This window comes from Neoarius graeffei, chromosome 8 (genome assembly GCF_027579695.1).
Source record: "Neoarius graeffei isolate fNeoGra1 chromosome 8, fNeoGra1.pri, whole genome shotgun sequence".
Classification (NCBI taxonomy): Eukaryota; Metazoa; Chordata; class Actinopteri; order Siluriformes; family Ariidae; genus Neoarius; species Neoarius graeffei.
In genome coordinates this window covers 68730181-68742720 of record NC_083576.1, presented here as the reverse complement: position 1 = coordinate 68742720, position 12540 = coordinate 68730181, and the positions used below count along the sequence as shown (strand labels likewise).

At 42.6% G+C, this 12540-nt stretch overlaps 1 protein-coding gene across 2 annotated transcripts in view; it reads left to right on the top strand.

Annotated features, from left to right (window-relative positions):
• The window catches only part of atp8a1 (ATPase phospholipid transporting 8A1), a 318944-nt gene that overhangs the window by 104781 nt on the left and 201623 nt on the right, over positions 1-12540 (top strand). For both annotated transcript variants that reach the window (XM_060928098.1, XM_060928097.1), the window contains exons 4-6: positions 3972-4070; positions 7365-7410; positions 7513-7553. In XM_060928098.1, coding sequence (XP_060784081.1) covers positions 3972-4070; positions 7365-7410; positions 7513-7553 — 186 coding nt within the window. The remainder of the gene's footprint in view (positions 1-3971; positions 4071-7364; positions 7411-7512; positions 7554-12540) is intronic.

Sequence of the window (12540 nt, the reverse complement as noted above, 5' to 3'; positions counted from 1 at the left end):
AGATTGCGTATTTCTGTGTACTTTATTGCGTTAAAGAAAATGCTTTATAATGCATTACAGACTGTATTATGATGGACATCATGGTTATGGTTGTTTTTAAACGAGATCTCTAATGGGTAAAGAGCATTTTTGATGTAATGAATCCATTTATTAGTTTTATAGATTACAAATTCCAGTTGCACAGTTTCATAGATATTACTGCTGTCAGTCCTTAATGCTCTGCTGTCGGAGTTATAAACGATGCTAATATGTTCAGCAATGAATGATGCAGTGTTCAGGAGGGTTGGGTAATATGGTTAAAAAAAAAAAAAAAGATTGCATTATACGAAGACATTTTCACAACAAGACATTTCTAAGGGTGAATAAGTCATAAATTTATTGACTAGCCGACCAGGTAAATAACAACTCCAGCGTCCTGTCTAGTCCGATGTTTTGGTTGCCTAGAAACACAACTCGCTTCAGTCAGTATGGCCAAAAGTTTGTGGATACCTGATCGTCACTCGTGCGTGGATCTTCCTGAATCTTTTGCCACAAAGTTGATGCCAAGTAGGGTTTTTCTTTCCATGGTGGTTGAGCGAGGGGGGAAAAAAACCCTGGGGACCTGCTAGACTAGTGAGCATATGGTATGTTTGCCTGTAAACTGTTAAAAAAAATTAATGTCCTAGATTTGTCTTGATTTTGTCATGTATAATCATTATGTGGTCCAAAATTTGAAGTGTCTTTACGAGTACACAGAAGAACAATACACAGATGTTGATCATTACGTTCGAGCAGGTGGTATTCTCCTATTAAAGAAATGCTGCTATTTTTATTGGATTACTGTCGCACCACTTTTTCTCCTGCATTGATGAGTGAGTTTAAATTTTTTTTTTTTAAATCTTGTGAAATAATGTACAAATTTAAATGACCGAGTGAAATGTGGTTGGATTTGTTTTTGCATCAGTGAAGCTGTAAGGGCAGGGAAGAACATTAACCCTAACCTTAATCAGAACTTTAATTATTATCGGGTATTTATCTATTTTATTTATTGGTCATGTAACATTTACGTGCGTCTTTTTAATTTTTTATGGGCACATTCTTATCCATCATGGATGCAAACGGCACGCCTTTTGGTGGATGCCGTCTTTTTCACGGCTGTCTGGGGGACCTGTGTGAATCACGCAGATCCGATGAGTTGTTGTTTTTTTTGGGGGGGGCGTTGGAGTGTCTGATTATAATTTCATCAAAGTAAATTCTGTATTAAAATTACTAAATAAGCAAATGCCGTTAGTCCATGAAACAGGAAGTATAAGTATGAGAAGAAAACAGTAAATCAGAAAGCTGCGCATGTAAAGCCAATTGGCTGCGCGCCATTATCTGCTGCTGGCTGCACTTCACTGCATGTTAGAGGTCTGCGCGGGACAATTTTCAGGCCCGCTCCCGCAAAGAATTATGATTTTCAGTCCCGCTCCCACCCGCGTCTGCCATATTTTGTCCCGCTCCCGCCCACAAATCCCGCATGATGCAGACGTTCGCGTTATTTCTCACGAAAGTTCTTGTCATTGGCTTGGGGAATTAAACATGCTGAACGTAGCTGAGCTCTCCACTGACCGATCCTTCATTTATTGTAAGTTTATTGTTTAGACTCTGACATTCTGCTGACACATTCCAAGTTGAGCGCTGCGTGCGCTCATGATTGACAGCTCTCGCTTTGATTGACAGCTCTCGCTTTGCGCACTCGCACTCCCACTTCCGAGTCTGTAGCGTTATGATTCCAACCGCGATTTCATTCTCCTCTCATATGAAGTGCTGCGCAACCACAACCAGCTCCTCAGATTATACACTGTCTATTTCTAGCTTTAAATTGAACAATCTGTGCGATACACAGTCCTTTTTAATACTAGTTAATACTTTTTAATACTTTTTTTAATACTTTTTAATACTTAGGACTAATACTCTTGACTTTTTAACGGTAAATGTACCTCTTTTTAAAGCAGCACTTACTTCTGAAGCACTGTGAGCTTCACTAGAGGAGCTCTGCTCTTCTGCCATGATCGGAGATCTCAAACACGGAAGAGCGGAAAGGAATCGGAAACGTACGCGAGATTAGACCACATCCGCAAATTTAGGCATCTTAAAATGTTTTTATTAATGCCAAATAAAATATCCAGCACAAATTATATACGATAGACATAAATTAATAATTTATAAATTTTATTTTAAACACGTTTTTAGTTAGCGGGACTGCAGCTTATCACCGCTCCCGCCCGCGCCCGCATTGTGCACTCCCCCTCCCGCCCGCGCCCGCAATGAGCTTTCAAAATTTGTCCCGCGCCGCACTGCTTTGTGTCGGGTCCCGCGGGAGTGCAGGGCTCTACTGCACGTGCAAGGATTTCCATCAGTCCAACGTAAGTTACGTAATTGGCTTTACGTGCGCAGCTTTCTGATTTACTGTTTTCTTCTCATACTTGTACTTCCTGTGTTTCATGGACTGTAACGGCATTTGCTTATTTAGTAATTTTAATACAGAATTTACTTTGATGAAATTATAGTCAGTCACTCCAACGCCCCCCCCCCCCCCCCCAAAAAAAAAAAAAACACCTCATCGGATCTGTGCGATTCACACAAGTCCCCCAGACAGCCGTGAAAAAGGCGGCATCCGCCAAAAGGCGCGCCGTTTGCATCCATGATCCATGGAAGTTAACTGCCAGCTCCATGGTGCACTGGAATGGAAGACTGCTGCTGCTGTGTGTGCTTGCTGAATCATACTGACACTTCACTTCTTCTTCTGGTCAGCTTAATGGTTAATGACCTGCTCGAGGGTCACTCTTCTCACCTCCTTTTGATAAATTACACGTGTATGCACGTGTGTGCTCCAAAGGGGGGGGGTGTGTATACTGGTTTACCTTTGTCCATCCAAAACACCCTGTTTCTCAGCAACCACAAATCATAGCCCCTTGGTACCAAACTTTAGCTTGGGGTTCTATACCGTTTTCAGGTCTGTCGCACATCGACTTCCTGTTTACCGGCTTAATGTATTTACGAAACACACAGCGTGGATTTACAATATTTTCACAACATTTTTCTCAGCAACTACAAATCCCAAATGCTTGATTCATAGGGTGTTTTTACACCTGGTCCCCTTTAAAGGAACCAGACTCAGTCCTCTTTAAGTGGACCAACAGAAAAAGAACTCAGTTCTTTTTGTGTTCACACTGTGAATTTATTACAAAGAGGACTGGGTTCTCTTTCTGGTCCAGTTAAGCTTTGATGGGGCCTCAGTCCTCTTTCTGTTCACACCAGGTCCTCTAGAGCCCTCAGACCCCCAGTGCATGGAATTCTGGGTAATTTTCTCTTGAATCAAAATGTCTGCTGCCATGCTTGCCCTGCTGTATTCTTTGATCAAAATAGTGCAGATTAAGGAAAATAAATTTATTCCAGCAGCTGTGGTAAGTTCCAAAAGGAAGTTGAGTTTCCCTGCTACAGTCATGTGACCAACTACGTCAAACGAAGAAGGTTAAACTACAGTGAAAAAGGCGAAGTGAACCCGGTGCGCTTTTTGTTCACAATGTGCAGATTAAGCGAACCGTACCGTTGATTTTTAGCGAACCGTACTGAGACCACCTCCTGAGGTGGTCTCAGTTCGGTTCGCTTTAAAGGGGTCTGGGTACGGTTGGAGTGTTCACATATGTGCAAAAAATGCTGAGTCATCGATCTGAGTTCGGTTAGATGGCTGAAAGGGACCAAGTGTGAAAACACCCATAATAAGTGTCCTATTCCTTCGATTGCTCACATTCTGATAAGCGAGAGCATCCGCAAGTAAGCAGTAGATCTTGTTCACCTCTGAATCACTGAACGTCAGAAATTGAGATTTCACAGCTAGATGTTTGATTTTGTGTGAATTGACCTTTGACAGGTTTGATTTCATGTCCTTAGTCTTGCAGATGGATGACCAGGAGCAAGCAGCATTTAATATTATCTGTGTGTTTCAGCAAATTCCAGATGTTTCTCCAACTGGACGTTGGACCACGCTGGTGCCGCTGCTCTTCATCCTAGTGGTGGCGGCAGTGAAGGAGGTGATCGAGGATCTGGTGAGACACCTGCTGTTTTCCAGAACTGAAAAATAGACATTTTACAAAGTGCGGTTTGATTATTTCAAAGAAATCAAACCGAGTGCATTTATATCATCTGTGCTGGTCATCTTGTTCATTTCGTGTCTGTGCTGAAATTTGGAAAATGGTTCAAAATTAAAGTGAATCTGGAGCGCTGGGCCATAATCGAGCTCGTCGCGTTTGTGTCTGACTGACTGACAGCCTCTCAAACAAAGGCATGGCTCACAAGCCCTCAAGCGACTTTTTATTTTTTTATATAAATTTTACACACACTGCTGTAATATAACATAGTAATGTAGTGGTGAATTGGCCTGCTTAAATTCTCTAGTGCGCTCGCTCTATCTTTCTTTCTGTTGCCCTTTTGTAGTAGATGCAAAGACATGGGAAGTTTGAAAGAGGGAGAGAGAGATATGGACAGACACAGGCAGGCGTATAGAAACCGCACTCGAGTTTGCACCTTTCCCCCAAGCATTGCAATCAATGTAAACAGCAGTACATCATAGCTTCAGCAGGACTAACATTGTAGTTAATCGTACGTTTCGGCTACAGAGTTAAAAATCTTTGCATGTAACGGAAGGATCAGAACGTGTAAAGTATATGGGAAGAAAATAAGACACTGGATCGACGACCTCGAACTTCATAAGACAGGTTCGTTTAGTTTACATTAGTGTCAGCGCAATATTACTGTTGGAGACATCGCTCTGTTCACAAAAGCAAATATTAGCATTTACAGTGGCGCAATTATCAAAGGGTGGTTGGCGTTACTTGTTACGTTTGGAACTAAACCTCTCCATTTACAGTTAATTTTAGTTCGGCTAACAGCTGTGCACGTGGAATCGATTTCATGTTGGTATTAGCAGACGTTTGGGGAACAAATGCTTGCCAGTCATTTAAGGTGGGGTTTACATTAGACCGTATCAGCGGATCATCAGATTAACGTTTTTAAAACGATTCGCGTGCACACAGCAACGCCAATACACGGATACGCTAATCACATGACTAATTAGACGGCACGTCACATGGTCCCAGTGCATATCGGGCATGCGCAAGTCACTCACCACTTGCAAGTGGAAGGATGGCAAGCGAACACCTTCTCCAGCAGATAAACACACCTGGCTGTGATGTTCATGTTCTCACTGAGTTTAAGCGCCTGAAGGAGGTAAATAAGTTGAAATGTGTAAATAAACCTCAGTGCGGCTCAGCGCTTCCTCCTGCGCTCCAAATCACTCCGCCCTGAACAGCGAGTGCCCTCTGGAGGGTGCGCACTCCGGCCCTGCGCAGCTCACAGAGCGCGCGAGTGAAGCGCACGAGCAGTGATTCGGGACTGAGCCGCTGTGTGTGTGATCCCAACGCCAGCGAATCAGGAAGGTGGATGTCACAGTGACGTTGTCCAATGACGACGTCAGCTAGCGCTCAGCACTGCGTTTCCTCATTCCTTAATGTTTACACAGCACCGGATCAGATACGAACTGGGTTGAATACGTGGGCCCTGGCGGATTCAAGTTGTTCCGCTTGTGGAGTCGTTTCCCGGCGTTTTAATGTGCACGGACAGTGCATCCGCGACGAAAACGAGACGGATACGGTCTAATGTAAACACCACCTAAGCCCCTTTGACATGCGTATGAAATGTTATTGTGTGAGGGTACATGGAATGGATGATAAATTTTTATTCCCACTCTTTCATAATGGAAAAGTAACGGATATTGTGTACTGCATTAATGGGACACGAGGAGCAATAAATACTACAAAAACTGAGAGAGGGGAAAAAAAAATCTAAAACCGAAAGTAGCAATTGTCCCACAGTATCTGTGATAAGCCTAGGTCACAACCGGACATACGATTTTTTGGCCGTGCGATTTTTAGCGTTTACCAAATCGCTGCGGTTTTTTTGTTCGTGGAGAAAGACGCACGTTGGCCGCAAGTTTGTCTTGCAACCTGAAAAAAACGTAAGCGCCCGTAGAGTTTGTTTGACATGACGACGAACCTCTGCGGCCAGTCTACGGCTCGAAAATCAGCACGTCACACGCGCGCCCTCCGTGCGTTTCTTGCGTTTTTTGCACGTAGACCGGCCGTAGGAGCACGCACGGCCGGTTGTGACCGAGGCTATAAGTGGCTGTAAGGATCACACACGCATATGGACAGAAGTAATGAAGAGAGAGACAATAAATAAATAAATCAACCACACGAGGTGTGCCACCTAGCACGGCGTCATCTACTACGGAGTTCCCATATACTCCTCATTCACTTGACTTATGGCTTTACTAACCCTGGAGTCCATAGTACTCGAATTGAGACTTGACTCGGCTCGCTTGCGTTTTATTACTTTTGAACATCTCTGAGAGACGGCTACAAAGAGACATACCCTTGAAAAGAGAGATGGACAAAGACGGATGGCGAGAGATTTAAAGATAGAGGGATGGTCAGACACAGACAGGGAAACCAAGACAGACATGCTTGGGAAGACAGAGATGGAGAGAGAGAGAGATGCACAAGCTCTCTGAGAGACAGAGAAACTGAATAAGAGGGGGAAGGAAGGAAGAAGGTGAGCAGAAGGGGAGGGAGAGAGTGTTTCCAGCACTGCAGTCGTGTCTGGAAGATGATGAATAGGCTGTGAAAGAGGGGTCTAATGCTTGACTTTTCCTTGTGCAGTGAGTGGAGAAGCCATGTGATTCAGAATATTCATCAAGCTCTGCAGTAGCAGGCAGGGGGCTGAGAGAGGGAGGGAGGGAGGGAGCGATGCTCCCATGGCAACCTGTGGTAATTAGAAAGCTCTCAACGTGGAATGAGAGGGAGCAGAAATGCTCCTCCATCCTCACAGCTTCGGTTTCTCTCGAATCCAAACTGCTCCAAGGTCCATCCTGTGTGCAATAAGCTCCGCTTCATCACATTCACTCGGTCACTTCAACTGAATTTTTCACAAGAAAATCAGAAGTTCCCTGACCATTTTGTAGCAACCCGAGTCTGCGTTACTGAACACCATGACGGTGTAAGATCATATAAGGTTGATTTAATTATTGTGTTGCGCAAACCGAATGATCAGATGAATAAAAAGTGACCTCTGAGGAGAGGTGACGAAATGTAAATGGATGGCAGTTTGAGGCCACAGGCTAATCCAAGTGCTAAAATAAGCACAGAAATACAACACTGTGTACAAGGCATCTCCACTGATCAGCTCTCATTCCTTTTGATACCGACTGCCCCCCCCACCCCATGTCAGGGCAACTCATTATGGCACATACAGCGCGTTTTTAAATGCCTTTTTCTCGTTTACAGAAACGTCACAAAGCCGATAGCGTTGTGAACAAGAAAGAGACGCACGGTAAGACTGCGTATATTAACTCTTTCGGGTTTTCTGACTTTCAAATTATGGTATCGTAGGTTAAAATGAAGCTAATTTACCCCCCTTTGCTTTCATCCTCAGTGCTGAGAAATGGAGCCTGGGAGATTGTTCACTGGGAGAAGGTACTGTATGTCAGCAATTGGTGTCCATCATGCATAAGCAGAGACGTTCTTAGGAATCCAGAGAGAAATGAAGCGAGAACGTGGAATGATGTGGAAGGATTTTCTACTTTCTCTGTCTGTTCTTTCTGTTTCTCATCATCTTCACGCAGGTCACAGCACTCTAATGAGGCCACTGGTTACCATAGAGACGGTGATGTAACTGGGAAGGCAACATTTCAGCGTGCATTCATAAAGAGAAATCTAATTATGTTGAACATATAAAGTTTGCAAAGGGTGGATGGATGTGGTTATTAGGGCGGGTTTTTTTTTTTTTTTTTGAAATGTAAATATTTTCAAGCATTTGCTCCAAGAGCACGATTGCTTATCTCGGGAGCTCATGCAAAATTGAGTTTCAGCTGACACTCATTCAGTGCGTTTACATGCACATAGAGAAAATCGAATTTCTGCCGTAGCTCGACTGAAATCGAAGTTCTAAATGCCATGGAAACACCTTAGCTCGGCTGGAATCGAACCGAACTGGATTTCTCGTAATCGAGCTACGCGACCTAGATTATGCAATTGTAGCCGAGCTGCTTAGTGCATGTAAACCCTATCGAGCTACGTAGTCGAGCTACTTACTTCAGCACTGCCCCTTCCGGAAGTGACGAGACCACAAGCGGGAAACACAACAGCCTCAGTCGGCATGACAACAGTAGTAGAAACGTGCACTTCTGGAGCAATGAGGAGATAGAGTTCATGCTCATTCAGCTTAAGGAGTTGAATATATAATATATATCTCGATGTTGCTGTCCTCGTCGTCGTTCTTCTTGTGAACACGGAACTGATAACTTTGTTTATACTCTTGAATAGCTCTTCATGACGACAACCGGAAGTGTACCAACACGATGGGGCGTATAGCGCCACCTGTGGCTCGGGTGCACAATGTACCTCACACAATAGCTCGAATAGCTTGTGTGCATGTAGGATTGGATTTCTCTGGCACCCCTGCTGGGACCCTTTGCTCGATTTACCAACAGTAGCTCGATTTGGATGTGCATGTAAACGCACTGACAGTGTACAAACCTATTGTCAGTAATCCGAGCGGTGTAGTGCTCTAATGTTAACTGTTCAGCTTTACATATTCGAGATCCTCCAACATTAACCTACTTCGTTTGTCGTTGATGGGCATTCACCATAGACAATAACTTCTACATGCTTCCCTGCACCAAGACCAGAAAACGTTTACTCCGTGCATACTTGCGGGCATTTGTTAAATATATAGCTGTCAGTATACATTATTTCAAGTCCATTTGATTTCCGTTTTTCAGAGATGGGACTAGTTTTTAATGATTTGTGGTTTTGTCACTGACTTGATTCAAAAAAATGCAAAATTTCTTTAGTTTCACTTTAAGGAGAACTTCATAACACCACATTCCAGCACAATCATTTTGAATTTGCATTATATGTACACACGTGTGTGTGTGTGTGTGTGTGTGTGTGTGTGTGTGTGTGTGTGTGTAATAAACCATGACCAGACATGCTGTTATAGGAAAATAATTGTTATTCCATGAAATTGTCGAACATGAACTGATGGCTATAAGCCATGCACGACGAGATTAAGTGGAATAACTGTCCTTTTTTTTTTTTTTTTTTTTAAATCCACATTCACTGGATTTTGAGAAACGGGGCACTTTTTTGCAAAGTCAATAAATAAAAACTTTATACAAAGCGTCTGACATACTTTTCCTTTTTTTGGGGGGGGGGTTTCTTTACAGTTTTTTGGTAGTTGGCGAAACGAACTTAAAGGTGCATTACTGCCACCAACTGGGCTGGAGTGTGGAACAGGCGATATTTTTTTGGGGGGAGACTATTCTTTTCGCCATTTCTGTTTCTTTTAAATACTTGATAATTTTGGGGGTTTTGCTTTTGAGTAGAGTTTGATTTCATCCTTGGTTGGTTCAGAAACGTGCTCTGCCATTGTTTTCTCTACTCACGGTATATGAGCTGATATCCTAGTAGTAGAGTAGCCAATCAGAGCATGCGATTGCTCATATCTAGTGAATGTGGATAGAATAATCGTCATGGTCGTATGATGCACCATATTTTTCCAATAACCACTTTTACTGAAGTGTTATTCACAGCATTATAACAATTTTCCAATGATTACCCTTTAATATTCATTAATGAATGCCCCATCATACTTTGTCAGTTTATATTCTCCACAATGCTGTTGACTTCTCAAATCTGATTAATTTTCTAGAGCAGCAGCCCTGATAGTAGTTCCAGTTGTAACATATAAATTATAGTACTAGTGCATTAATATAAACCTAGAAGGTTTTTTTTATATATAAAGTAACCGCTTGTTCACAGGGACTTGTATGGTAGGCGGTTCATATAAACTCAGCCTAATAAGTGTATGCTTAAAAAAAAAAGGTTTAACAAAGAAAACACAATTGCTGATTAGGAGAAGCTTTTGTGTAAGATGTTTGTATCATTCTGGAAGGAGTCTCTAGTGTCAACAAATTGTAACATTCAGTTCAGGAGCGTGTGCTTCCTGGTTTCTCTGTAGCATGACCAGCTGGGCTTTTTTCCGTCGTCTTAAAGCTAGGGTAGGTCCCTTTTTTTTAAAGAAGCATTTTTTTGTTATATTTCTTGAGGTTCTCTCAGGGTTTCCGCGGAGTCTTAAAAAGTCTTAAGTCTAAAATTTGATAATCCTGATTTAAGGCCTTAAAAAGTCTAAAATACGAGTATATTTTGCATTGTAGGTCTTAAATGTAATTTTGTGAAGTCTTAAATCCTTACGTCCACTTTTTTTGTTAAATGCGTTGGTGATATTCATAATTAGTCATATAGGCTAGGCCTACTTAGTATCAGTAGGCTACGCTGCAAACTACAAATGGGACACAGTGGAATCCGGCGTCTAGCCCGGTTGGCATGGTGATGCACAGGGCATGGCACGCGCGCATTTGGACAGTAGAGCCTAAAAGAAGCGAGGGAGATTGTCACGGTTTGTAGCAAAATGGGCAAATGCAAGTTTAACAACTGCTGGCTTGAACGCAATGATTTTGTAGACTGGTTAAAACGTGTACCAAACAATCCGTTTGAGGCGTACTGCACATTGTGCAAAAGAGCACTCAAACTTGGCACCCTGGGTGTAAAGGCACCGGAATCGCATGCGAAAGCGGAGAAGCACCAGGCTGCCCATAAAAGTCTGCAACAGTCGCATGCCATCACTCAATTTTGTTCACCGTTGTCAGGTCCAAGCACATCTAGAGACGCTGTATCAGCGAACTCAGTGCGAACTGTAACGTTACAACACACAAACCGTACGGAATCGAATGCCTCATCCTCAAGTGATTTGCGGGATGCAACTTAGTTCCTCATTAATGCAAGAGCGCACCCTAGGGATGTAATGAGTTCATTGGTGAAATGATAAATTTTGTTATTTTGAAAGTAATTCAGGCTCTCCCAATTTTCTTTATTTTTTTTGTGCGGCATAAGTCTTAAATTTAACCTGTACTTGTTCAAGCCTGCAGAAACCCTGTTCTCTGTACAGGCTTACAGCAATGAATAAATCAAATGCTTTGAGAATTAAAAAAAAAAATAGCAGTGGCAGGGCTGTAAAAATCCCATCCATTCATTTCATTCAGTTCAAATGAAATGACTGGATGGCCTCCCTACCAGTCTTCCACCAGGCTAGGCAGACATATTGCTAAAGCTAGCAAGGTAGTTGATAGCTATGTGTACGAACAATTGCCATGGTCCTTGTTTCCGTTCAGTATGATAATGTTAGGTGTTTTCTTATGTCAGTGAGATATTTGGATATGACACCGATGCACTATGCTACACCCCCAACACACTCCCTCTCCAGCAGTACTCGGGCAGTGCATGTTCATGTGTTTTGGAGGAGTGGCTTTAGAGGATGGTCTGAAGGGAGGAGGTTGGATTTATTTATTTATTTATTTGGATGGATGGTCTCAAAATATAACTTGCTGGTTTCACCAAAATTAGCTATTTAACTTTGAGAGAGACTGATATGGGAACAGTGATGTATACGTAGTTTTCACTGACGTCACGGCATTCCGGGGAACGCCCTCCAGCCGCCATCTTGTGGGTCAAACAAAACGGACCATCGCCATTACCGGCTGCGTTATCTCGGACAAATTTATGAAGTTATATAGTCAGTTTTCTAAAATAAAGATCAATGTCGGCAAAATCAAGCAAACAGAAGTATATAGATACATTAGACGACATCTCACGACAACGGTATGCAGCCAAACTGGCCTTGATTGGGGGAATTGACCCCTACGAAGTGGACAAAGATGCATTTTCAAGTGACTATGCAGGGCTGCCATCCATATCGTACCCTGATATTGTGAACTATTTCGTGAATAGTAAAAGTGCCTACACACTTGACAGCCTCAAAGCATTCAAGTCGCTGGAGTCGTACAATTATTTTGTCTGTGGCTGGGTCCGTGAAGTCCACCGTATAAAAACAAGTGACAGTCGTGTCCTAATTACAGCCAAGGTATGTAAACATTGGAATTTTAGAGCTCTCAACACTGCATATAAATGTGTGTATAATATCGAGTTGATTTAAGACAAATTTTACATCCATTAGTGGTATTACAGTACCATGTCAGTGTACAATGTAAACGTACACTCAGCGGTTCCAGTTAGGCATTCTCCAGAGATTGTTCACACGATGTTTTGGTTTCCAAAAACAAACTTTAAACACAATTGATTGTTTATTTAAACAACTTACCACTTATAAAATGATCGGAGCAGACTTTGCTGTGTTTGGAAGGCTGATAATCCTTGCGGTTGATTCTCGCAAGCCATAGATTTCTCCTTTATATGCTGAGTTTCTTTGTTTGCTCGCCTTCGTGCTCCCGTACAGTGTGAATTCCATAAAAGCTCCGCTTGACATCATCTGACCTATTACGACAGCCGTGAATACAACAGGTGTGCACCATTGCTAGCTTTAAATAGCCTGCTTGGGTTCTTT